Source organism: Rutidosis leptorrhynchoides, chromosome 10 (assembly GCF_046630445.1).
Source record: "Rutidosis leptorrhynchoides isolate AG116_Rl617_1_P2 chromosome 10, CSIRO_AGI_Rlap_v1, whole genome shotgun sequence".
Classification (NCBI taxonomy): domain Eukaryota; kingdom Viridiplantae; phylum Streptophyta; class Magnoliopsida; order Asterales; family Asteraceae; genus Rutidosis; species Rutidosis leptorrhynchoides.
The window spans coordinates 341,355,950-341,382,828 of record NC_092342.1 but is presented as its reverse complement, the minus strand read 5'-3'; the positions used below and the strand labels follow the sequence as shown (position 1 = coordinate 341,382,828).

Genomic DNA, 26,879 nt, shown 5'->3' with positions numbered 1-26,879 from the left:
CTTTTTGAAGGTAGTTTTCATTTTTAAAATTTATATTATTATTAGTATTGTTATTATTATTATTATGGTTAATTTTAAGAACACTTATTATTACTAATACAAGTATTACTATAAAGATTATCATTTAAGATTATTATGATTATAATTATGATTAGGATTATTATTATTATTATAAAAATAATACAAGTTATTATTATTTTCATTAATATTAGTATTAGTATCACTTTTGTAACTATTAGTATTATTATTATTATTAAACATACGTATCATTGTTAATAATATCATTATTACTATTAGTATTATCATTATTAATAAAATTATTATTAATATTAGAAAATCATTATTATCAGGACTATCATTTTAAACAAATAAATATTTTGTACATAAAATATACTTAATACATATACTATAATCATATTAATATTTCACATATCTATATGTATCAAACCTATTAATATTATACTTACATATAACAAACTATTTATTTAACGTGAAGAGAGATGTGTGAGAGAGAAAACCTTAGAGAGAGAAACTATTCACATGAATATTCAAGAGAAGGTTTCGATGATGCTGGAGGATGGAAGACTCAACGGGGAGCACGCAGAGGCAAGCACTACATGGACCGAATGGCAAGTGCAAGAAAGAATCCGCTAACATCTTTTATGTTCTATAACTTTCCTGAAACTTGGGGAGTTAGTGAATTATGGAATCTGTTTTCAAGATATGGGTTCGTTCGTGATGTCTACCTCGCTAGAAAGAGACTCCAAAATGGTCATCGATTTGGCTTCGTCAGGTTTGAGGGATTAACCGGTATAGAGAAAAAACTTTCGCAACTCAACAGGGTACAGATTCAAGGATGGGGTTTGAGGGTTTTCATGGCTAAGGAGAGAATCAATAATAATCAGTCAGCAACAAAGACACACTCTCGTCCCAGCAATCCACATGATGCTCAGAAATTCAATAAACCCATTAAGGATGAGATAATTTGGAGGATGAACGTCTCTAAACCTGCCACCAAGGTCTGGAAGAAAGTGTCTAAAGGTACCAACCATGTCCCTAATCATAAAAATGCGACAGATTTTTTGAAGAATAATCCTACTCCAAATGAGGCTTATGGGGGTGTTGGGAACACTTATCAAACGGTTAGCTTTTGTGAACCAAAAGTCAATATGCCTAAAGTTGATAGCGAAAGCATTAGGGTGGTGATTATTGGGGAAGATGAAGTCAATTATTCATTATTTAACAACACTCTGGTGGGTGAGGTGGTCTGTCATGATCATCTTCTCCTAATCAAAAGACTGTGTGAAGTGGAAGAGTTATATGACATTGATATTAAATACATCGGTGGCTTAGAGATTATGATTATCTTTAAATCAATGGAGGCTGCAAACAACGTCCTGCATAACGATCATCATGGGATAAGAAGGTGGGTCAATAACTTAAGAAGATGGGAGAGAGAATACTCTCATTTGGGGCGAATATCATGGCTTAACATCTATGGGGTTCCAACTTTCTGCTGGAATGAGTCTACCTTTTCCAAAATTGGTGGTTAGTGGGGCAACGTGCTAGCTATGGAGAATTGTAAGATTGATGGTAATCAAAACCTCATAAATGGTAGAGTGTTAGTAAAGACTAATGATCATAAAATAATCAACGATTCTGTCCTGGTCAAGAGGGATGTGTATATGTTCTATGTCCATGTTCATGAAGATGTATCCGAGATTATTAGGGTCGATTTTGAAGAGGATGATACAGGGCCAAACGACAATAGTTCATCCCACTCATCTGATCCTAATGATATGGAAGAAGATAACTTATCATCGGACGATGAACAACCGATCAATTTTCAGGCGACTTCCGGTCATTCTAACTCAAAAATTAGAAGATGGGAAACTGAAGCATCATTCTCGAAGAATTCCAACAACCTTGAGAATTCCAATAAAGAAAGCGGCGGGCATAACGATGAGGTTACGTATCCGACACCATCTGGTAACAAGGGCGACACTCAAGATGCGACTGAACATGTTCCAAGGAGTCACGCGCCGGTTGATATTAATGAGTCCAATCACGTTACTCCACAGGATAATGAATCGTTTGATCTGTCAGCCGAGACAATTCCTTCTTTTATCGGGCCCAACAATTTTGGGGAGCCCATTGAAAATCCCTTGGTTAATGGGCAGTTAGATCCTGGGCCCAAGATAAATTTGGACTCTAACCAGGAGTTGGGCCATGAGTTGGGCCTTTTCCTCCCCAATCCGGACAGCGATGTTATCAACAAAAAGGTGCAAGATTTTATCTCGTCTATTCTACCTATCGTTGCCTCAATCGAGCATTCCAGGGTCAAAATTCCTGTGAAGGGGTCACTTAATTCGCCTGAAAATTCGAATCACTCATCAAGCAATTGGTCTAAAATTCGTAATTGGAATAAATCTTCAAGGATTAATTTCGCTAAGAAACGTGCTAGGGATTTGGGGATCCAAAAAGCTGGTACTCTCTGTGGTTCTAAAAGAAATCACATCCCATTGTTAAATGATTTACTACCTTCCAAATTGCGTCGTACTGGTAATTCGGTAGTTAGTGGCGATAGTGAAACCGAATCTGACACAAGCATAAACCTTTGTGATTTTGCTAAATTGCTAGGGTTTAACGAGGAGCAGGATCTATAGATCTGTTATGTCTTCGAGTTTTTGTGTTTTACCTATTCTTCCAATGAAGATCCTTTCAGTAAACATTCGTGGATTCAAAAGAGATGGAAAAGCAGATTGGTTCAAACGTATGATTGCAAGTTCAAGTCCGATTGTTGCTGCGGTTCAGGAAACTAAGTGTAAAAAGATCAATGACGCTTGGATCGAATACTTGTGGGGTTCTCAAAGCGTTGAATATGCGGTGAAATATGCTGTGGGTAAGTCTGGTGGCCTGTTACTAATGTGGAACAATAATATCTTTAAAGTTAACCAAGCTATCTAAGGGGAGTTCTTCATCGCCATTAAAGGTAATCTTTCAAATCATGATTCTGAAATAGCTATTGTTAATGTTTACGGCCCATACAGTGATGAGAAAAAGAAAAGATTTTGGGAAAGTTTAGATAGTTTATGCTCCTTTGATAATCTTGCTTGGGTGTTTTGTGGTGATTTTAACGAGGTGAGATCGGCATCCGAAAGAGAGCATACCAACTTTGTACATAGAAGAGCATCTTTATTCAATGATTTCATTCACAGCAATGGACTTATTGACGTCCCTCTCTTAGGCAAGAAATATACTAGAATCAGTGACGATGGCGTGCAATTCAGTAAGCTCGATAGGTTTCTGGTCTCAACTAGCTTTGCTCATATGTGGAATGACCTTTATGTCTCGGCTTTAGATTGGAAGCTTTCTGATCATACACCTTTGCTCCTTCAGAACGGTCAGGTAGACTACGGTCCAAAGCCGTTTTGAATTTTTGATGAATGGCTCGAGGTCAAAGGTGTCGAGGAAATTATTTCCAAAGCATGGAATATCGAAGTAAAGAGTCATCAGAAAGACACGATCTTCAAGTTAAAGCTTAAGAATGTTAAAGAGTGTCTTCGAGAATGGAGCAAAAGTTCATTTGGTAAACTCGACGATGAAATTAAACACCTCGCTGATGCTTGCAGAAACTGGGAAAGTATTGCCGAGCAAAGATGTCTGACTGAATCAGAATGAAAATCATGGCTTGATATGAGAGGTAAGTGGATTGAAAAGGATACATCTCGGAGAAACATGCTAAAACAAAAGGCACGAATTAAATGGGGGGTCGAAGGTGATGAAAATTCAAAAAAATTTCACTCTTGCATCAAAAGAAGAAACAGCAAAAATAATATTCGCGGCCTGCATGTTAATAGTGTTTGGCAAGAGGATCCTGATATTGTCAAAGGCGAAATTTATAGACACTTCAAGACTTTTTATGAAGACCATGATAAACGTGGATTTTGCTTTGATGGATTCAAAACTGCCAAAATCTCACAGGAAGATTCGGTGGCACTTGAAACCCCTTTCAAAGAGGAAGAGGTCTGGGAAGCAATGAAAGATTGTGGGATGTCCAAGGCTCCGGGCCCCGATGGGTTCAACTTTAAGTTTTATAGAAAATTCTGGCCAATTATTAAGGATGATTTGATGGGAGCTATTCTTTGGTTTTGGGAGTTTGGCAATATATCCCCGGGTTGCAATGCTTCGTTTATTACTTTAATTCCTAAGGTTAACGACCCGGTTTGCTTACGCGATTATAGGCCTATCAGTTTAATTGGTAGTTATTACAAAATTATTTCAAAAATCCTTTCTAACCGCCTTCGTAGAGTCATTGATAAGATTGTTGGTATCGAACAAAGTGCATTCACGAGAGGTAGATCGATATTGGACAGCATTCTCATTGCTAATGAGTTGATTGACGATGTTAAAAGAAGAGGTTCTAAATGTTTTATCTTTAAAGCCGATTTCGAGAAGGCTTTTGATAGTGTCCGGTGGAAATTCCTACTTAACATCATGAATTGCATGGGTTTCGGGGCCAAGTGGAGAAAGTGGATGGATTCTTGTTTTCGTTCAGCCTTGATCTCGATCTTAGTAAATGGGTCACCAACCAAAGAGTTTAAGCTACAGAAAGGTGTTCGTCAGGGGGATCCATTATCACCTTATCTTTTCATCATTGCGAGTGAAGGACTTAACATTTTAACTAACATTGCGGTTAGAGATAAAATTGTAAGGGGTGTTGAAATTGGCAATGATAGAGTTAGCGTTTCTCATCTTCAATTTGCAGACGACACCATGTTCTTCGGGGATTGCAGCAAACATAACTTCTCTAATGTCAAAAAAACATTATCCTGTTTCGAGAAGGTTTCCGGGTTAAAAATTAATATGGCAAAGAGTACTCTGTTTGGTGTTGGTGTGTCCAATGTGGTGCTCATGGCTACGGCTAATATGCATGGCTGCAGTGTCGGGTCACTCCCTTGTGTCTATCTTGGTATGCCGATTGGTCAAAAAATGAAGAAATTGAATGATTGGAACCAGGTCATCGACAAATTCAAAAAACGTCTCTCGGACTGGAAGGCTAGAACACTGTCATTCGGGGGAAGACTTACACTTATCAAGTCGGTCCTAAGTAGCTTGCCTCTGTATTTCTTCTCGCTGTTTCATGTGCCTCCATGTGTCATCAATCTACTCGAGAATATGCGTCGTAAGTTTTTTTGGGGCGGGGCGGGTAACGAGTCAAAACTTTCCTGGGTAAAATGGGAGTCTACTATTGTGTCGTATAAACGGGGCGGGCTAAATATTGGATCACTCAAATAAAAAAATTGGGCGCTTTTGGGTAAATGGTGGTGGCGGTTTCGAACCGAAAATGGGACTTTATGGGTCAATATCATCAAAAGTATTTACGGGAGGGACGGGAGGTTGGGGTGTAACACTAACAGCTCGTTTTTGAGATATTCCATAGCTTGGCATAACATCATCAAGATCGGTGAAGAGTTGGAGAAAATCGGGCTCAACTTCAACAACCTTTTCGTGAGAACAATAGGTGATGGTCAAGACACTCGCTTCTGGATGGATGAATGGGCAGGCAACTTCAAACTTTGTGACAAGTACCCTCGTTTGTTTAGGCTAGAAAGGAAAAATGATGCTTTTATTAATGAAAGAGTAACATTTTCGAATGGGATTTGGACATTCGCTTGGGATTGGTCAAGGGGTCTTACGGGAAGGTTACATGGCGAACTTGAGCAGGTCACGTTGATGGTAAAAAGCAGCATTAACCTCCAAGAAGGCGGTAGCAAATGGTCGTTTAAGATGGGAGCAAGTGATAGTTTTATTACTAAAGATCTATCCGCTAAAATTGATGAGCTTTTGTTTCCTATACCCGAGTCTACTTTAGAAACTTTGCGCAATAATCTAATCCCTCAAAACATTGGGATTTTTGTGTGGAGAGTGATGAAAGGTAGAATTCCGGTAAAAGTCGAGTTAGATAAGAGGGGCATTGATCTTGACACTTTACTATGTCCTATGTTCAACGACATAGTTGAATCCGTGAATCATGCAATCCTCGAGTGTAAACATGCAAAAGAAGTGTGGGATGGGGTTTTCAAATGGTGGAATCTTCCAAGTCCGAGGAACACGAGTGGTCGATTGGTTTTCTTCACGTTCTTCAAGCGGCGTTTCATCGGTTCAAATGAAAATGTGGCAAGCAATAATATAGACTACAAGCTATTTAATATGGAAAAATAGGAACCAAAAAACCTTTCAAAATGTGGCGTGGGCTTCGGCAAAAATATTTAATGAAGTGTAAACCAAAGCTTTTGAATGGATCATTAACCGTTCGAGAAATCTTTGCTTCGAGTGGCATCAATGGCTTTTGAATCCTACAAATTTAGGTTTCCCTCTTAGGAACAATTTAGATCCGGGTTGATTGAGTTGTTGTATTTGGTCATGTTGTTTTAATCATTCTGTATTTGGACCTACTCGTGTATTCGGGCTTGGGGGTTTTGGCTTTGAAGCCTCCTCTGTACATATTTTCGTATATAATACAATACTGCTTTTCAAAAAAAAAAACAAACTATTTATTTTAGATATAACATTAAACATATATGTGTATATATATATATATATATATATATATATATATATATATATATATATATATATATTAAAATAACTAAATGATTAAATAATAATTATTTTAAAGTAATATATATAACATATAAGTTAAGATATAATAAATATAAATAATGTATATGTTTTAATAGAATTTAGTATAAAATTTTTATAAACTACAAACACATATATAATATATAGATAATAAAATAAATTATATGATTTCCATTATATGTTTTAATAGATATACAATTGATATAGGTTCGTGAATCCGAGGCCAACCCTGCATTGTTCAGTATCGTCGTATGAATATTTTTACTACAAAATATCGTATTGTGAGTTTCATTTGCTCCCTTTTTAATTGATTTTGCAATATATATTTTTGGGCTGAGAATACATGCGCTGCTTTTATGTTTGACGAAATAGACATAAGTACTTAAAATATATTCTACGTTGAGTTGTACCACCTTGCATATCTTCCCCAATAGCTTGGTAACTAATATTTACATGTTGGAAGAACAGGTAAGCGCGAATCCTATTGATAGATCTATCGGGTTTGACAACCCCAACCGGGCTAGTCGCTCTAGTATCGTAAACGGTTGCATAGTACTTTGTTTTTACTACACTTGGTACAGTGTAGGGAGATTTCATAATAAAGGGAATATGCCACATTAATTGTTAAGTATGGTTACCGAAGCGCTCAACAACTTATAGAATACTTTTATACACTTGCGAGTGTACATATATTTATAAACGGAAATCTTGTGGTCTATTAATATATTGAAATGATTGTTATGATAAACTTATGAACTCACCAACCTTTTGGTTGATACTTTTAAGCATGTTTATTCTCAGGTATGAAAGAAATCTTCCGCTGTGCATTTGCTCATATTACATGGAGTCGTTCATGGCATATTTAAGTCAGTACCTCGCAATGAAACCAAATGTTGAAGACTTCGTCCAGGAGGATTAGGACGGGTTATCACATCTACAGTTATTTTGCATTCCGAGTTTCGGTCACATTTCGGTGAATGACCTTATGTGCTGCTAAGGTGAGTTTCATTTGCTTCCTTTTTAATTGCTTTTGCAATCTTTATTTTTGGGCTGAGAATACATGCACTTTATTTTAAACGCAATGGATACAAGTACATACTAAATTCTACACCGAGTTTGAACCGAAAATCCCTTAGCTTTGATAACTAGTAACTGTCGGTTATAAGAACTAGTGGGCGCGAGTAGTTATATATGGATCCATAGGGCTTGACATCCCCGTCTGTTCCAGGTATAGAAACCCTAGACTGAACTATAAAACAGACGTATGCTATTTGAGGTTAGTACACGTTAGTTTACAATTGATATAGGTTCGTGAATCCGAGGCCAACCCTGCATTGTTCAGTATCGTCGTATGAATATTTTTACTATAAAATATCGTATTGTGAGATTCATTTGCTCCCTTTTTAATTGCTTTTGCAATATATATTTTTGGGATGAGAATACATGCGCTGCTTTTATGTTTGACGAAATAGACATAAGTACTTAAAATATATTCTACGTTGAGTTGTACCACCTTGCATATCTTCCCCAATAGCTTGGTAACTAATATTTACATGTTGGAAGAACATGTAAGCGTGAATCCTATTGATAGATCTATCGGGTTTGACAACCCCAACCGGGCTAGTCGCTCTAGTATCGTAAACGGTTGCATAGTACTTCGTTTTTACTACACTTGGTACAGTGTAGGGAGATTTCATAATAAAGGGAATATGCCACATTAATTGTTAAGTATGGTTACCGAAGCGCTCAACAACTTATAGAATACTTATATACACTTGCGAGTGTACATATATTTATAAACGGAAATCTTGTGGTCTATTAATATATTGAAATGATTGTTATGATAAACCTATGAACTCACCAACCTTTTGGTTGACACTTTTAAGCATGTTTATTCTCAGGTATGAAAGAAATCTTCCGCTGTGCATTTGCTCATATTACATGGAGTCGTTCATGGCATATTTAAGTCAGTACCTCGCAATGGAACCAAATGTTGAAGACTTCGTCCAGGAGGATTAGGACGGGTTATCACATCTACAGTTATTTTGCATTCCGAGTTTTGGTCACATTTCGATGAATGACCTTATGTGCTGCTAAGGTGAGTTTCATTTGCTCCCTTTTTAATTGCTTTTGCAATCTATATTTTTGGGCTGAGAATACATGCACTTTATTTTAAACGCAATGGATACAAGTACATACTAAATTCTACACCGAGTTTGAACCGAAAATCCCTTAGCTTTGGTAACTAGTAACTGCCGGTTATAAGAACTAGTGTGCGCGAGTAGTTATATATGGATCCATAGGGCTTGACATCCCCGTCTGTTCCTGGTATAGAAACCCTAGCCTGAACTATAAAATAGACGTATGCTATTTGAGGTTAGTACACGTTAGTTTGCGTGTATTGTACATGTTGGTTGCATGTATGTTAAAACGGGGGTACTTATTATATAGACATTAAAGTTTAGTTACCAGGGTACTCAATCTTGTAGAATAATTTGATAAACGTTTCTGGATGAAATAACTGAAATCTTGTGATCCACTTTTATATACAGATTATGCGCAACATTAAAACTATGAACTCACCAACCTTTATGTTGACACTTTTAAGCATGTTTATTCTCAGGTTCCTAGAAGTCTTCCGCTGTTTGCTTATATGTGATACAAGCTATGTGCATGGAGTCATACATGCTTTATTCGAGAAAACGTTGCATTCACAAAATCATCACCATGTATCTTATTTTGACTGCATTATAAATGGATGTAGTATGAAAACTATTATTTACGGTGATTGTCTATATGTAGAAATCATCAAACGTCAAAAACCTTGGAATTTGATATTCAATTATGGTGTGCCTTTTCAAAAGAATGCAATGTTTACAAAACGTATCATGTAGAGGTCAGTACTTCACTGTGAAACCGATGAATGATGTATTCATCCAAAGGGATCTGGAAGGATTATCACAGTTGGTATCAGAGCTTGAGGTCATAGGGAACTAGAATTTGCATTACTGTGTTTAACTGGTAATTGTTAGGATGCATTAGTGAGTCTGGACTATGATCGTATATGTTTTTACCAATTTTTGCTTATCATTTCTTGTCGAAAATTACATGCTTATCATTCTTAAGTCTAGACACGTTTTCCTACATTTATTGCATGAATAGTGTATAGACAAAAATTCATATCTTAGCGTATCTGCTAATTCATATCTTAGCGTATATGTTACTGTAAACTTTTCCTGACATCTTCCGAAAATTTCTCCGTAATTTATGGGATTTTGGTATTATATATACATATGTAAATTATGTGTTGAAGAATACCAATCTAAGTCCTATAATCTATTTCATATCAAAAATCAATTCCCTGATTATACAAGATGGATCACGTATCTAGTTCAAATTCCTTAGATTCCAACAACTATTCCGATATGGATTTCCACTCGAGCTCCAAAAGCAGTGTGACCGGAATGGATCAACCAATTAACCATCATCTATTATGGATGAATTGGGGATGGGTTCGTAGTCTACTTAATCATTGGAGACAAGAAGAAGGCGATCACCTCCATCCACCACATTCCCCTCTTGGCGAGGAACCTGAAGCACTTACCGGCGAACCTGTTCGTAATACCATTTTCTCTCTCATTTCCAGAGTATCTCATCATGATTATATACTATCTTAAATTTTAGATCTTATTCGTCCGCTCGTCTGAACCGACAATCATCCCGGTGTAATAGAAGAAGTCAACGAGCTTCACGCTCGGGTAGTGGCTTTGGAGAATATGGTGCAAAGGTTACAAGCACCAGCAGCATCACCGGCATCAACAGGACCACCATCATCAACACCAATAGTACCATTACCACCACCAACAATAACCTCCGCATCCCACACCTCAACATCACAATTTGTTCCACGAGCATCAACGTCATACGCACCATAGATACCAAGGAGTACCAACAACAGTAACCGATGAAGTATTGATTCATAACTTCATTGGAGGAACATGGATTATGTAATCTCTAAAGTCTTAGAGATTATCTATTCCGGCAGTAACCGTAAATTAGATAAGTGGACCGAAACGATAGAAGGAAGAGTAGAAACCCTAACCGGAATGGTGCACGATTTACAAGCTAGACTTGTTTTACTAGCAGCATCAATAGTACCGTCAGTATCACCAACACCGGCAAAACCTGTAGCACTACAAGTTCTGCCAATTCCATAATCACCAACATCATCACAAATCAATAATGCGTATATTGTATCAACGAGTTATGAAGTATTAACTCATTTCCCCTGAAGAAATTATATGTATATTTAATATATATGAATTTTGTAATCAAAATAAATCTTTTCATACTAAGCTATTACTGATGTTATGCGAGGTGTATATAAAATAGCTTAAATTTTAGCAGGAAATGCTATTAAATACGATACAATTTTACACAAGATATTTATTTATTTATATGATGGATATACTTAAACCTTGCTACAACACTTATAGGCAGTGTACCTAATCGTACAGTAGTGTAGTTTTTAGTAAGTCCGGTTCGTTCCACAGGGAAAATCTTTAAACAAAGCTTAACGCTATATTAGTTTACTTTTATAAAAATATAAATATATATATAAGTAATATTATTATTATAAAGGGGGGTTTTTACCGTTTAATGACCGGTTTGTCGATTTTAAAAACTTTAGTTGCAGTTAAAACAAAATGTAAAATATTAAATAAATAAAAGACTTAATTTAAAGCATAAAGTAAATAACGATAATGAAATTGCGAATAATAAAAGTGCGATAAAATAAACTTGCGATAATTAAAAAGTACGATAATTAAAAGTGCAATTAAATACAATAAAAATGCGATAATTAGAAGTGTAATTAAATATAAAATAAAGGAAATTAAATATGAAATAAAAGAATTATGCTTATTTAAACTTCCGTAATCATGATGTTTGACGTGTTGATTTTAGTTTTATGCCCATGGGTTAATTGTCCTTTGTCCTGGATTATTTAATATGTCCGTCTGGTTTTTGTCCATAACAGTCCATCAGTCATAAATATAAAGTGCGAGTGTCCTCGTCAAATTATCCTTATACCCAAAGTTTAAATATTCCAACTAATTGGGGACTTAAACTGTAACAAGATTTTAATACTTTGTTTAATAATTACACCAGGATGTCGACTGAGTGTAACCCAAGGTTTTAATACCTTGTTATCAATTTTGCCAAGTGTCCTTGTACATAATTTCACCCCTGTTTTAATAATTCTAGTGGCTATTAATCCATTCCCGGGTCCGGTTAAATGAACGATTATTCGTACATATAAATATCCCGCCCATCGTGTCCGATTGAGTGTATATGGTTATTTATAGGGACGTCCAATTGTAAATCTTTATATTAACATTAACAAACTATCATTTAGTTAAACAAATATAAAGCCCATTAATAGCCCATAGTCTAATTTCCACAAGTGTCGTTCTTTTGTCCAAACCCCAATTATGGTACAAAGCCCAATTACCCAATTTTAGTAATTAGCCCAACATCGTGATTACTTCGGATTAAATAAGCATAATAATAACTTAGCTACGAGACATTAAATTAAAAAGGTTGAACATAACTTACAATGATTAAAAATAGCGTAGCGTTACACGGACAGAATTTCGACTTACACCCTTACAACATTCGCTAACATACCCTTATTATTTGAATTAAAATTAAAATTAAAATTATAATATATATATATATATATATATATATATATATATATATATATATATATATATATATATATATATATATATATTACGTTTGTAGGATAGAGAGATAGGTGTGTTTATTTTGGCCAAAATGCGTTGAATTTATAGGACCTGGGCTGGATTTCAGAGCCATGCGATCGCATGGCTTTTGTGCCTCCAGGCCATGCGATCGCATGGCCAGCTGGGAGAAGTCACATTTCTTTGTTTTCTTTCTTGCCGACGTTTATAAATAATAATATAATATATAAATAATTATAAGAATTATTTAAATATTATATTTTATTTATGTGCATAGTTAACTTGTAATTTTTAGTCCGTTGCGTCGAGCGTTGAGAGTTGACTCTGGTCCCGGTTCCGGATTTTCGAACGTCCTTGCGTACAATTTAATATCTTGTACTTTGCGTTTTGAATCTTGTACTCTTGTAATTTTGAGACGTTTCTTATCAATAATTGGAACCTCATTGATTGTATTTTGTACTTTTGAGCTTTTTGGTCGTTTGCGTCTTCAATTTGTCGAATCTGTCTTTTATCTTCACCTTTTATTATTTAAACGAATATCACTTGTAAATAGAACAGTTGCAACTAAAACCTTGTCTTTCTTGAGGAATAATGCTATGAAATATATGTTCGTTTTTAGCATTATCAAATATTTCCATACTTGAGATTTGCTTGTCCTCAAGCAATATAGTCTTGAAATACTAGAATCACTTCTTTATTCTTCACACTTTGTACATCAGTGATTTCAATACGGCGGTATAAACAATGGTAGTAACGATGTGGTTTACAGTCCCACATAACTATAAAATTTAGATCCTTTAAGGAAATTGGATCTTTATGAAAACATTTGATCTTTTGAAAATTAAATCTAGTTTTTACCCTAGATAAGTTTTCCGGAATAACCCTTCACCGGTGTTTGCAAATTATTTTTGTGGGTTTGGTGGGTTTCATATTTGAAAATTTTAGCTCAAAACTTATGGTTTTGTGTCACCCACTTGCTAACCTTGTATTGGGAAAGCAACACGTCCAGTATACTTGCTCCGTATATTACCTTTCGATAAACTACCGTCCGGTTGTAAAGGAAAGCGTTGAACAAGCAACTGTTAAGGCAATGTCCCCTGACATGTTTTTAATTATGATCTATAACGTGTCGGATGCAATTACTATCCTTGGTAGGAGCAATAGTAAAGCTCACCCTTATAATTTTCTGGTCTGGCACAAGGTCCTATCTTTAACCATGCTATGCAACCACCATTCTTACGGTTGACACCCGATTTGGTTCAGATGACCTAATGAATTCCAGGTGAATTCCTAGGATTTTACGTTCAATGGTAATGAACGCATTGAAAATGGGTTTTCAGAAAACAAATCGGTTTATAATTTGATCAAAATATTTTCTCGTTCAAGCTCGAGTTTAGATATCATTGAATTCCATGAGTTTGAATTCTCAATCTTTAAGGTCAATCTCTAGGATTGAGTAATATCAGGCTTAAAAGCTGATTTTTAATCTTTAAGGAGATTATCCTTTCTGAGGATCTGATTCATTAGTCTTATCAAGCTAATTTGCACGGTGCCCCCCATTGTACTAGATAAATCCTTCTCATGGTTAGGATAAATCTGACCACTTGGCAACCCTGTTTAATGCTGAGGTCCGTGGATTTCCTGCTGATTTTAGAGATGACTTTTCTAGATTTTTCGTCAACCTACAGCTGGTCTGGACGACAACTTCTTGACCTAAATCAAGAAGCGCGTGTCTTTTTCGGAAGACTTTACTTCCTTTTAATGATAGAATTGATTCATCGTGTAGATCCATCTTTTCTTTTCTTTCTTCGGGTAAAATAGTTAATTTAGTCCAAAATAAAAGTATTTTCAGTTATTTGTTACAGAAATATGTGACATATGTTTAAGATAACTTGGTAATTTTTCCCACACTTGGCTTTTATTTTCCTTTTTATTGTCCTCTATTCCATTTTAAATGAATTTTAACATTTTGGTTTGTTTCTCAATTTATGTCCTTTCTGAGGTAACAATAATTTCGGTGTTAACACCTAGTTTTATCGTTCATAAATATGTATAAACATGATTTTGAGTTCATTTAATTGAAAATTTTGAAAAATTTTACTAGAATTGGGTAGTCAGTATATAAGACTAGGGCTGTTCTTTATCATCAGAGAGCACTAGATTCTAATACAACTACTACTTTACTAGTATTTCTAATGGTAACCAAGTGTTTAAGATAAAAATTTTAAAAATCCGAAAGAATTTAACCCCTTCCCACACTTAAGATCTTGCAGTGCCCTCATTTGCAAGAAATCAGTAACAATTTAAATTATTGAGGGTGATTAGCGTAAAAATGATTAAATTTTACCAAAGTTTCCAAACATATTGGCGTTTGGTTGCTGAATGATAAATGGTGCATATCATTTGTTCATTTCGTCTGTTGTTACATCACATTTATTTGTCATCTTGTCGTCAAAATTAGTAGCTTTTGCTGAACTTAATGCCAGTCTTTGAAAATGCGCTGTTTTACCCTGTTTTGTACAATTTACAATATACATACATACAAATATAAACATGCATGGCAATTTGAAATGGGACTTAATATCCCACTTTCAAATCCTAAATGTGAAATATTAGTACACAATAATAATAAAAATGATAAAGATTACATAAGTATATTCAATAACATAAGTTTAAACATGAATAAGTAAAAAGATAAAAACATATAAATCATATAAATAACCAAATGGAACTAAATCAGTCTGGATATGGGTTCCAGTTCATCTCGGTTCCATTGTTGGTTATAGGTGTTTTGATAGGCTTGGTTATAGTCATACCGGTTAAAGGGTGGTCGGATATCGGGGCTATGTGGCGGAAAATGAGCAGGTCGAGTAGGTACGTTATTATTTGGTACCTGATATGATAGCTGGCTCATGATTTGGTGCTGATGAACTAACCAGCTATCGTGTTGGCGTCGCCTATAATCCTCGTATACTCGCTCGGAGTTCCACTGCTCATACATACTATGTCTGGCCGCGTTCGTCATTGCTTCCTCATCTATACGAACGTGGACGTCAAGAATAGCATCTCGAAAGACATCCCTAATGTCTTCCGCCTCCTCCATTTCCTTGTCTGAGCCTCTCTCTACCTGAGGATGAGATCCCTCATAGGGTACTGCCTGGTTACGTCTACTTTTCAATACCTTAGCACCCACATAAACTTTCAATCCTAAGGGCTCAACCTGTTCTCTACAAAGCTGTAATGGACCCCCTTGGTTCCTATCAACACCTAAATACTCTCCAATGAGAGTAACAAAAATACCTCCTCCTATTATACTCCCGTCCTGCATTCCCTCTACCATTTTAGATAAATAAAAAGCAACACAGTAAGGGATATTGACAAAGCTTCTAGGATCCCGAATACACTTTAGGTAGAATAAATCATGTAAGGTAATTTTTTTATTATTATGACCTCTCTGTGTAATCGAGTTAGCCAAAAATCTATGAATAATACGAAGCTCGGCTCTGTCAATATGTGTATAGGAGTGTCCTCCTGCTCGTGTAAAAACATCAAAATGTGACATACACCTCCAAATGGCGTCAGCGTCAAAGTTACTATCTACCCTTTCACCATAATGAATCAAATTTGTACAATCGGGTAATAGCAACTCACCAGGAGTATATATCTGTAAGGCCCTAGCCATGTCCAGCATGGACATTCTGTACATCCTACCGCCAAGGATAAACCTAAGAAATCTTTTATCATCTATTCTAACTATATTTGTATCAAGTGATACAGTACTCATCAACTCAACACGCCATTCCTTATATACAGGTCTACGAATGGTGAAAAGACGTTCCCAATCTGTAAAAGAAGAACTGCCATACCTTTGAACTAAAAGCTGTCTAACACGATCAGCTAGATGGACCATTTCCAAAGGGGCCCAATCGATTACCCTTGGCACCTCTACATTTTTTGTTACCAATTTGAATTTGTTCCTTTAATATGTCTCGTAATCTCTCCATCTCCTATTAAATCTCAGATTAGGATGCAGAGTGTGCTCAGGAATCGTTGGGAATTCTACTGGCGGCCTCATTGGGAATACTATGAATTCATCAATAAACTGTACCGGATCATAATAAGGTATGTGCTGATCAGGCTGTTGTTGTGGTTCTTGTTCATGTTGCATTTCTGGTTCTGGTGCTGGTCGTCTAGATGATGATGCTCCTGAACCTCCAGTATCGGCTTTCTGCAAAACACATTAAACACAAAATTTGTGCATCCAAATATGCATCAGTGTTAGCAAAATAACAACTTAAAACAATTACTATAACATGTTAAATCAAAATTAAACCTATACACATTTTCACAATTTTTCACAATTCTACACTTTTCAAATAAGCACATATGAAAATGTATACAAAATTCATAAGCATTTAACTCAAATAACATGTCAAAATAGTCATTACTAATAATTAAACAAGTCTCAAATGGCAAATATATCAAATTAATCAAGTTCATGAATTTTGGACTTAAAAAGTCCACTTTAATCTCCAAAAATCATGTTTAGGATCATTGTTTAGATCATTTAACTATCAAAACATGTTTCACTACTCAATTTAGCAATAATTCATGACAAAAATCGGCCATAACCTGTTTATATCAAAAAGCCCCAAATTGCTCAAGAACACAAACCCTAGATTTCTAAAATTTTTGAAGTTTTTGACTTCAAATCATGTTAAATAGCATCAATCTAGGTTATACATGCATACAATACTAACAATTTAACACTAATTACACTAGAAATTAACAAAATTGCATTAGGTAAAAAATTGGTAATTATCACAAAAACTAGGAATTTATAGAGTTTAGGGGTGTAATTTTTACCAATTTGCTGAAGAATGAGAATCTAGGCATGATTAGAGCAAGAAAAATGACGAATTACGGTGAAAAATGGCGAATTTTAGAGAGGATTTTGGGGTTGGTTCGTGGTTGAGTGTGTGTTTTGTGGATGAAGAGCAGAACTCGCTGTCTATTTGTTTCTGGCCTGCATTTGGTCCCCATGCGATCGCATGGGTTCCAAGTGCAAACCCCATGCGATCGCATGGGGTGCCGGCTACAGTAATTTCAGGTTTTTTTTTTTATATAAAACCTTATACTTTATAAAACTTATAATTAATTAAATATTAAAAATTTTGATTTCCTTTAGGAGCGAGGGCGTTTCGGATCGTTGTCCTAGTCTGTCCCTCGACAACATTTTAAAATTTGTCAAATCAAAGCGCGGTTTTTAAAGTAAAGATTTTTGGGTTTTTTTAATGTTTTTGGCATACTTTAATTCAATAAGATTAAAAATAATGATAATAAAAGTTCTCGTCCCTCCCTCGGGTAAAGCAATTTCGGTTCAAAGACCTAGTCTTCAACTTACGACGAATTTTAAAAATCATATTTTTAACTTAGCGACATAAAGTAAATTTTTATTTTTAAATTCACACAACTTAAATATAAAATTCAAAATTAATATTAAAAATTCACACCAAACTTAAAATTTAAAATGCATAAAAATAAAATTCATATTTTAAAAATAAAAAAATTCACACCAAACTTAATTTAAAAATTCATATTATAAATTCACACCAAACTTATATTAATTTTTCAAATATTTACAATTTTAAATATATTGATTTTACAAAGTTTACAATATTAATTTAAGATTTATATATTAATTTTAAAAACATGGTAAAAATAAAATTAAAAATCTTTTTGGCTTTTTATCCCACTTTAATCAATCAAATATTAGCAAAAATATACGCCCCTGTTTTCGGTAAAGTAATTTCGGTTCCAAGACCTAATTTAACTCATGACGAATTTTTGAAATATTTTGGGTTGATTGATTAAAGATAATTATACCTTAAGAATAAACGTTAAATTTCGCAGTGATATAATAAATTTTTGAATGATATCAATAATTTCGGTCGCCAAACCTAATTTTATTTAATACCAATTTAATACTTTATAGCGAACAAATTAGCGTTTATTATCAAAAGGTTAAAAATAAAAAAAAATAAAAACTGTACAGACTTACCTGTGAGATAGTATTCTTAGTTATACGATCTATCCCATTCATAAGATAGTAGGTTTAATTGGTTTTCCAGGGCTACATAGGCGTAACCTCGAGCATTCAGTGTTTTTTCTTCTAAACATATGAACGGTCCGTCTCTGCATAAAGTAACAAATTCGGTATTTGAATAGGTTTGATTATTTGAACATTTACCTCCATGTGACCATTTTCCGCATTTGTGACATCTTTCTAGGTGTCGTGCTCTTCTTTTCGCTGCGGATTTTGATTTTCCTTTACCAAATTGTAACTTATTATCTTCGCATCTGGATTCTTTTCTTACTCCGTCCAATCTTTCTCTGATTACTGATACTATTTCACTCGGTAGTGTGTCATTATTACGTTTAGTGATCAAAGCGTGTAGCATTAGACCATGGTTCAGTTCACAGGCAGTCTTCATTTTGTAAAAACCTAAAAAAATAAAAATTCAGAATGGGGGAAAAGACTAGTTCTTTAGGGTCTGCTAGGGAAAGACCATTCGAGTTCCATTTTCGAGAACTACACGAAAACAGACAATCTAACTCTAACAGAAATACATATTATCCTTTAAAGACTTGATTCTCCCCACACTTAGTTAGCCGTGGTATTGAAATTGTGATTAACTTCATTATCGAATTCCATCGGACTATCTATGTATTGTTTAACTCTGTGACCATTAACTTTAAATTCAATTCCATTTGAATTTATTAATTCTACTGTTCTGTATGGGAAAACTCTTTTGACTATGAATGGTCCAGACCATCTTGATTTCAATTTTCCAGGAAATAGCTTGAATCGTGAATTGAAAAGAAGAACTCTGTCTCCTTCTTTAAATTCTTTTAAACTTCTGATTCTTTTATCATGCCATTTCTTCGTTTTTTCTTTATAGATTAATGAATTTTCGTATGCTTCATGTCTTAACTCTTCTAATTCGTTTAGTTGACTTAATCGTAGACGTCCAGCTTCATGTATATCAAGATTACATGTCTTCAAAGCCCAAAATGCTTTGTGTTCAATTTCTAATGGAAGATGACATGCTTTTCCATAAACAAGTCTAAAAGGTGTGGTTCCAATTGGAGTTTTGTAGGCTGTTCTAAAAGCCCAGAGTGCATCCTCCAATTTAATGGACCATTCCTTCGGATTTGATCCTACGGTTTTCTCTAGAATACGTTTTAAAGCTCGGTTGGTATTTTCAACTTGTCCACTTGTTTGTGGATGATATGCGGTGGAGATTTTATGAGTTACTCCATATCTTTTAAGAACTTTTTCAAGTTGATTATTACAGAAATGAGTACCCCGATCACTTATTAAAGCTTTTGGTGTTCCAAACCTTACAAAAAGACGTTTTAAAAAGTTGACTACAACTCGTGCATCGTTAGTTGGGAGAGCTTGTGCTTCCGCCCATTTAGATACATAATCAATGGCTACGAGAATATAGAGATTATTATGAGATTTTGGAAATGGACCCATAAAGTCAATACCCCAAATGTCAAATACTTCGCATACTTGAATGACATTTTGTGGCATTTCATCACGTTGACTTATTTTTCCGGCCCTTTGACAAGCATCACAGGATTTTCAAAGAAGGTGTGCGTCTTTGTAAATTGTAGGCCAATAGAATCCAGCTTCATAAACTTTTCTTGCTGTTAATTGAGGCCCATAATGCCCTCCTGTTGGTCCTGTGTGACAATGGTTTAATATTTTACTGGCTTCATCTCCGAATACACATCGGCGTATTATTCCATCTGGACAACTTTTAAACAAATGTGGATCTTCCCAGAAATAGTGTTTTATATCACTGAAGAATTTCTTTCGTTTTTGGTACGATAATCCTTTTTCAAGGAATTTACATACTAAGTAGTTTGCATAGTCTGCAAACCATGGTATTTCATTATAATCTATCTTCAATAGATATTCATCAGGAAAGTTGTCTTGTATGGCCGATTCATTTAGAACTTCTAACTCAGGATTTTCAAGACGAGAAAGATGATCAGCGGCGAGATTTTCTGCTCCTTTTTTATCTCGGATTTCAATATCGAACTCTTGTAAGAGTAAGATCCAACGGATTAATCGTGGTTTAGCATATTGTTTCGAAAATAGGTATCTAAGAGCAGAATGGTCGGTATAGACCAACGTTTTTGCTAGAACGAGATATGATCGAAATTTGTCAAAAGCAAAGACAATAGCAAGGAGTTCTTTTTCAGTAGTTGTATAGTTCGTTTGTGCTCCTTGTAACGTCTTACTAGCATAATATATAGGTTGAAATCATTTTTCAATCCTTTGTTCTAAAACGGCTCCCATTGCAAAATCACTTGCATCGCACATTAGTTCAAATGGTAGATTCCAATTTGGTGTTATCATGATCGGCGCATTAGTGAGTTTCTCTTTAAGAATATTAAAAGATTTGATACATTCATCTGAAAAGATGAATGGAGCATCCTTTTCTAGGAGTTTATTCATAGGAGTGGCAATTTTAGAAAAATCTTTTATGAAACGTCGGTAAAAACCGGCATGCCCTAGAAAACTCCTAACTCCTCTAACATTGGTTGGATGTGGAAGTTTAGCAATTATATCTACTTTAGCTCTATCCACTTCAATTCCTTCCTTTGAAATTTTATGTCCAAGAATAATGCCTTCTTTAACCATGAAATAGCATTTCTCCCAATTAAGTACTAGATTTGACTGTTCGCATCTAATCAGCATTCGTTCAATATTAACTAGACATGATTCAAATGTATCACCGAAGACTGAAAAGTCATCCATGAAAACTTCCATGCATTCTTCTATCATGTCGTGAAAAATCGCCATCATGCACCTTTGAAAGGTTGCAGGGGCGTTGCAAAGTCCAAATGGCATGCGTTTGTAAGCAAAAGTACCATAAGGGCACGTGAATGTGGTTTTCTCTTGATCCTCGGGTACTATTGGAATTTGAAAATATCCGGAAAATCCATCAAGAAAGCAATAGTAACTATTTCCGGCTAATCTTTCCAACATTTGATCAATGAAAGGTAAGGGAAAGTGATCTTTTCTGGTGGCGTCATTTAATTTTCTATAATCAATACATACACGCCATCCTGTTACAGTCCTAGTAGGAATAAGCTCATTTTTTTCATTTGTAATGACAGTCATGCCACCCTTCTTAGGTACGTATTGAACTGGGCTTACCCATGGACTATTAGAAATTGGATATATTAAACCTGCATCTAGCAGTTTAATAATCTCTTTCTTAACTACATCTTGCATATTAGGATTTAGTCTTCGTTGGCGTTGCACATACGTTTTATGACCTTCTTCCATAAGGATTTTATGTGTGCAATACGAAGGACTTATTCCTTTAATATCATGAATCTTCCATGCAATGGCTGGTTTATGAGCTTTCAACACAGAAATGAGTTGTGATTTCTCATTTTCAGTAAGAGAAGACGATATTATTACAGGTAATTCAGATTCACCATGTAAATAAGCGTATTCCAAATGGTTTGGAAGTGGCTTTAACTCTAATTTCGGAGGTTCTTCTATCGATGATTTATATCGATGTCTGTCTTCTTCTTTTAGCATTTGAATTTCTTCTGTTGTTGGTTCATATCCATTAGCTATAAGTGTAGCTAACATTTCAGCTTCATCAATTTGTTCTGTTCCTTCTCCTAAAGAACATTCTCCTGTTCCTTGTAATTCTGGAAATTCTTCTAATAATTCTGCATGTGCATCTATAGTTTGAATATAATAACATGTATCATCTGCAGATTGCGGTTGTTGCATTGCTCTATCAACTGAAAAGGTAACACTCTCGTCCTCTATACTTAGGGTCAGTTTCTTACCGAACACGTCTATCATTGCTTTAGCCGTGTTTAAGAATGGTCTTCCTAATATGAGAGGAACTTGAGAATCTTCTTCCATGTCCAGAACAACAAAATCTATTGGAAATACTAAAGTACCAACTTTAACTAGCATGTTCTCCATTATCCCTCTAGGATATTTTATTGATCGATCGGCTAGTTGTATACTTATTCTAGTTGGTTTCAATTCTCCAAGGTCTAGTTTAGCGTATAGTGAATACGGCATTAAATTTATACTAGCACCTAAATCTACTAATGCTTCGATTGAACTAAGACTATCCAGAAAACATGGAATTGTGAAACTTCCTGGATCAGATAGTTTTTCTGGTATCTTATTCAACAGCACTGCTGAACAATTAGCATTCATAGTAACAGCCGAGAGTTCTTCCATTTTCTTTCTATTCGTGATCAGATCTTTCAAGAATTTAGCATATCTAGGCATTCCTGAAATCACAACAATGAAAGGAAGATTTACATTTATCTGTTTAAACATATCCAAGAATTTGGATTGCTCGTCTTCAAGTTTCTCTTTCTTCATTTTACTCGGGTAAGGAAGTGGTGGTTGGTATGGTTTAACATAAGGTTTATCCTTAACTGTGTTATCTTCATTAACCTTTTCAACTACTAGTTCTGTTTCCTTATCTTGTTCAGGTTGTGGTTCTTGTGGAGTAGGAATAGTTTCATCAGAAGTTACAGGTATTTCAGGTGGTTTAAGTGTTGTACCACTTCTTGTGGTAATAGCTTTAGCTGTTTTATTTCGGGGATTAGCATTTGTATCACTAGGTAAACTTCCCGGTTTTCTTTCACCTATTAACCTGCTAGGTTACTTACTTCTTGTTCCAGATTTTGAATAGAAGCTTGTTGATTTCTAAATGCTTGAGCATTTTGTTCATTGGTTTGTTTTTGAGATGTGAAAAACTGCGTTTGAGTTTCAACTAGCTTCGTCATCATATCTTCTAAATTCGGCTTTTTATCATCGGTTTGTTGTGGTGGTTTGTTTTGAAAATTAGGTCTTTGCTGGTTGTAAGTATTGTTAGATACTTGTTGATTGCTAGGACCTTGTTGGTTGTTGTATGGAATATTTCGATTATAATTCTGGTTTTGATTGTAAATTGGTCTTGGCGGTTGATAATTATTCTGATAATTATTTCCAGGCCTTTGGTTTATGTATGAAATATTCTCTCTTTGTTCCATCGTTAATTCAATACTGAGACAATCTTTTGTCAAATGTGGTCCTCCACACTGCTCACAACTAATTCGTATTGAGTGAATATCCTTAGTCATCTTTTCCATTCGTCTCTCGACAGCATCTATCTTTGCGGAAATGGAATCTAAGTCATGGCTAGAATCGGCTCTAGCTGCTTTAGATGATCTAACGATATCTTTTTCTTGGTGCCACTCATGTGAGTGGGAAGCAGTGTTATCAGTAATTTTATAAGCATCAGTTTCGGTTTTCTTCATAATGGAACCACCAGCTGCTATATCTATGTCTTTCCTTGTAGTGATGTCGCATCCTTGGTAGAATATTTGTACTATTTGGCAGGTGTCTAAACCATGTTGCGGACATCCTCTTAATAACTTTCCAAATCTTGTCCACGCCTCATATAGAGTTTCATTTGGCTTCTGTGTAAACGTAACAATTTCTCCTTGAAGTCTTACGGCTTTAGATGCCGGAAAGAATTGTTTAAGAAATTTTTCAACTAAAACGTCCCATGTATCAATCGCCCCTTCAGGTAATGATTCCAACCAATCTTTGGCTTCTCCCTTTAAAGTCCAGGGAAATAACATGAGATATATCTGTTCATCCTCAACTTCTCTTATTTTAAATAGAGTGCAGATCCTATTAAAGGTACGAAGATGTTCATTTGGATCTTCCTTCGGCGTACCACTAAATTGGCATTGATTAGTCACCATGTGTAGAATTTGTCCTTTGATTTCATAATCTGGCTCATTAATGTCTGGATGAGTAATTGCGTGACCTTGGCCAGTGCGTTTAGCTCTCATTTGGTCTTCCATACTTAATGGTTCTGTTACTTCCATAATTGAATTTGTTGAATCGGAATCACTAGAGGATTCTGATTTAATGGTTCGTTCCTCAACAATCTCTGTTTGAATGATTGGTGGTTCCGGAGGAAAGTTTAGTGGTTCAGGATCTACGAATCGTCCCTGAATATTCTCCGGATTCTCAATTGTGAGGTCGGGTTCAAAAAATGAATTATCAACGGCGACAATATTAGTTAGATGTCTTGATCTAGTTACAGGTGGTGAACGTACAAAAGGTGATGAACGTCTTGCTCGGTGCATTCACTGAATATCCTATTAGTTTTTAAAAGGAAAGAAAAATTATAATAAGTTATCCAATCAATAGACTTTTCTGATTTTGCCCACGTTTCGAATAGCCAAAAGATGCAGCAGAGGGGCAGGATTCGTTTGGTCTCAATATAATTGAGGACTGTTTGGCTCCAATAACCCGGTCCACGTACAAATCCAACTATTACTACGAACCAGAAAATTTTGATGTCTATTAATTTAACTACTTAAAATAAATTTTCGTAATTTTAAGAAATTTAGATAAGAAGTAGAATAAAAATCTATGTCCTAAAACTAGAATAGCGAGAAATAAGAAATAAAAAGAGTTCGTCGGAAAAAGATCAAAAAAGAAAAATAATAAAGAAAGATAAAAGGCGACGGAAAAATAAAAGAAACTTATAAAACTTAAAAACACTTGACTAACCTAACCTTATTACTACAACTAACTTAAAATTATAATCGCAAATTGAGATTACTAATTGGAATGATAATTGATACATAGGTAAAAGTCGTCTAAAATATTAAAGCTTACAGGAAAAACTATATCCCAAATGAAAATAACTTAAAAAGAAACTAAAACTTAAAAAGGCGTCGCAAAATTCTAAAGCACTTAAATCTTAGTCTAAAGAAAAAGCACGTAAGGAATTCTACGGCAAAGCCTAAAAATTTAGAAGTAAAAATAACTATTGCAAAATCAGAGGGGCAGGATTCGTTTAGTCTCAATATAATTGAGGACTGTTTGGCTCCAATAACCCGGTCCACGTACAAATCCAACTATTACTACGAACCAGAAAATTTTGATGTCTATCAATTTAACCACTTAAAATAAATTTTCGTAATTTTAAGAAATTTAGATAAGAAGTAGAATAAAAATCTATGTCCTAAAAACTAGAATAGCGAGAAATAAGAAAGAAAAAGAGTGCGTCGGAAAAAGGTCGAAAAAGAAAAGAAAAGGTGTTGAAAAATAAGAAATAAAAAGAGTGACTTATAAAACTTTAAAACATTCGCCTACCCCAACCTTATTACTACCACTAACTTAAAATTATAATCGCAAATTGAGATTACTAATTGGAATGATAATTGATACATAGGTAAAAGGCGTCGAGAAATAAGAAAATAGCGCGTCTAAACTTAAAAAGGAACTAAAAATTTAAAACTAAAAGTTGCGTCTTAAAGCTTACAAGTAAAACTATATCCCAAATGAAAATAACTTAAAAAGGTACTAAAACTTAAAAAGGCGTCGCAAAATTCTAAAGCACCTAAATCTTAATCTAAAGAAAAAGTACTTAAGGGATTTTACGGCAAGGCCTAAAAATCTAGAAATAAAAATAACTATGACAAAACTATGAATTAAAAATAAATACGAGCGAAAAATACAAATATTACGCTAAAACTATTAAAAAGGGACAAAATATAAAAATATATAAAAAGTTGTAAAAATTACAATTTTTATAAAAATATTATTTTTATATTATTTATTTTATAAAACTATTAATTTTACAATTTAAATAAACTAATTAAACAAAAAAATACAAATTAAATATAAAAACTAAATTAAATTATAAAATATATAACCCTAAATAGGGTTTTAGATTAATAATAAATAATAATACCCGTAATAAATGCTGGTTCAGTCAACTGTGGCGTGTCAGACGGGCTCATGCGATCGCATGAGTCCTAAGTTGCCCAGCAATGCGATCGCATGGGCTAGGGTTTCGGGCCAAAGAATGGGCTGCTACAGTACAGGCCGAATAAAATTTTTTATTTTTTTTGCTGTCAAATATATTTATAAAATATATTTATAAATTAAATAAAACTTATATTTTTACAAACTAAAAAAATAGAAATAAAGAAACTTTATAAAACTTAAATATTTACCAAAATCAAAAAAAAAATATTTATATTTTTGTTTTTTGTTTTTTATATTAGCGTTGCGCTTCCGGCTTTTAAGCGTTTCCCCGGCAGCGGCGCCAAAAATACTTGGCGTTATGCGAGGTGTATATAAAATAGCTTAAATTTTAGCAGGAAATGTTATTAAATACGATACAATTTTACACAAGATATTTATTTATTTATATGATGGATATACTTAAACCTTGCTACAACACTTATAGGCAGTGTACGTAATCGTACAGTAGTGTAGTTTTTAGTAAGTCCGGTTCGTTCCACAGGGAAAATCTTTAAACAAAGCTTAACGCTATATTAGTTTACTTTTATAAAAATACAAATATATATATAAGTAATATT

At 34.6% G+C, this 26,879-nt stretch overlaps 1 protein-coding gene across 1 annotated transcript; it reads left to right on the top strand.

Moving 5' to 3' along the window:
- The first annotated feature begins 2,673 nt into the window (after window positions 1-2,673).
- On the top strand, window positions 2,674-3,435 carry LOC139871422 (uncharacterized). The gene is made up of 2 exons (XM_071859136.1): window positions 2,674-2,902; window positions 3,023-3,435. The coding sequence occupies exons 1-2, from the start codon at window positions 2,674-2,676 to the stop codon at window positions 3,433-3,435; spliced, it is 642 nt and encodes a 213-aa protein (XP_071715237.1).
- Window positions 3,436-26,879: the final 23,444 nt, after the last annotated feature.

Coding starts and splice junctions, on each gene's coding strand:
- LOC139871422 (XM_071859136.1), top strand. CDS start 2,674: ATGTCTTCGAGTTTTTGTGTTTTACCTATTCTTCCAATGAAGATCCTT. Junction 2,903..3,022: donor TGCGGTGAAATATGCTGTGG/GTAAGTCTGGTG, acceptor ATTCTGAAATAG/CTATTGTTAATGTTTACGGC.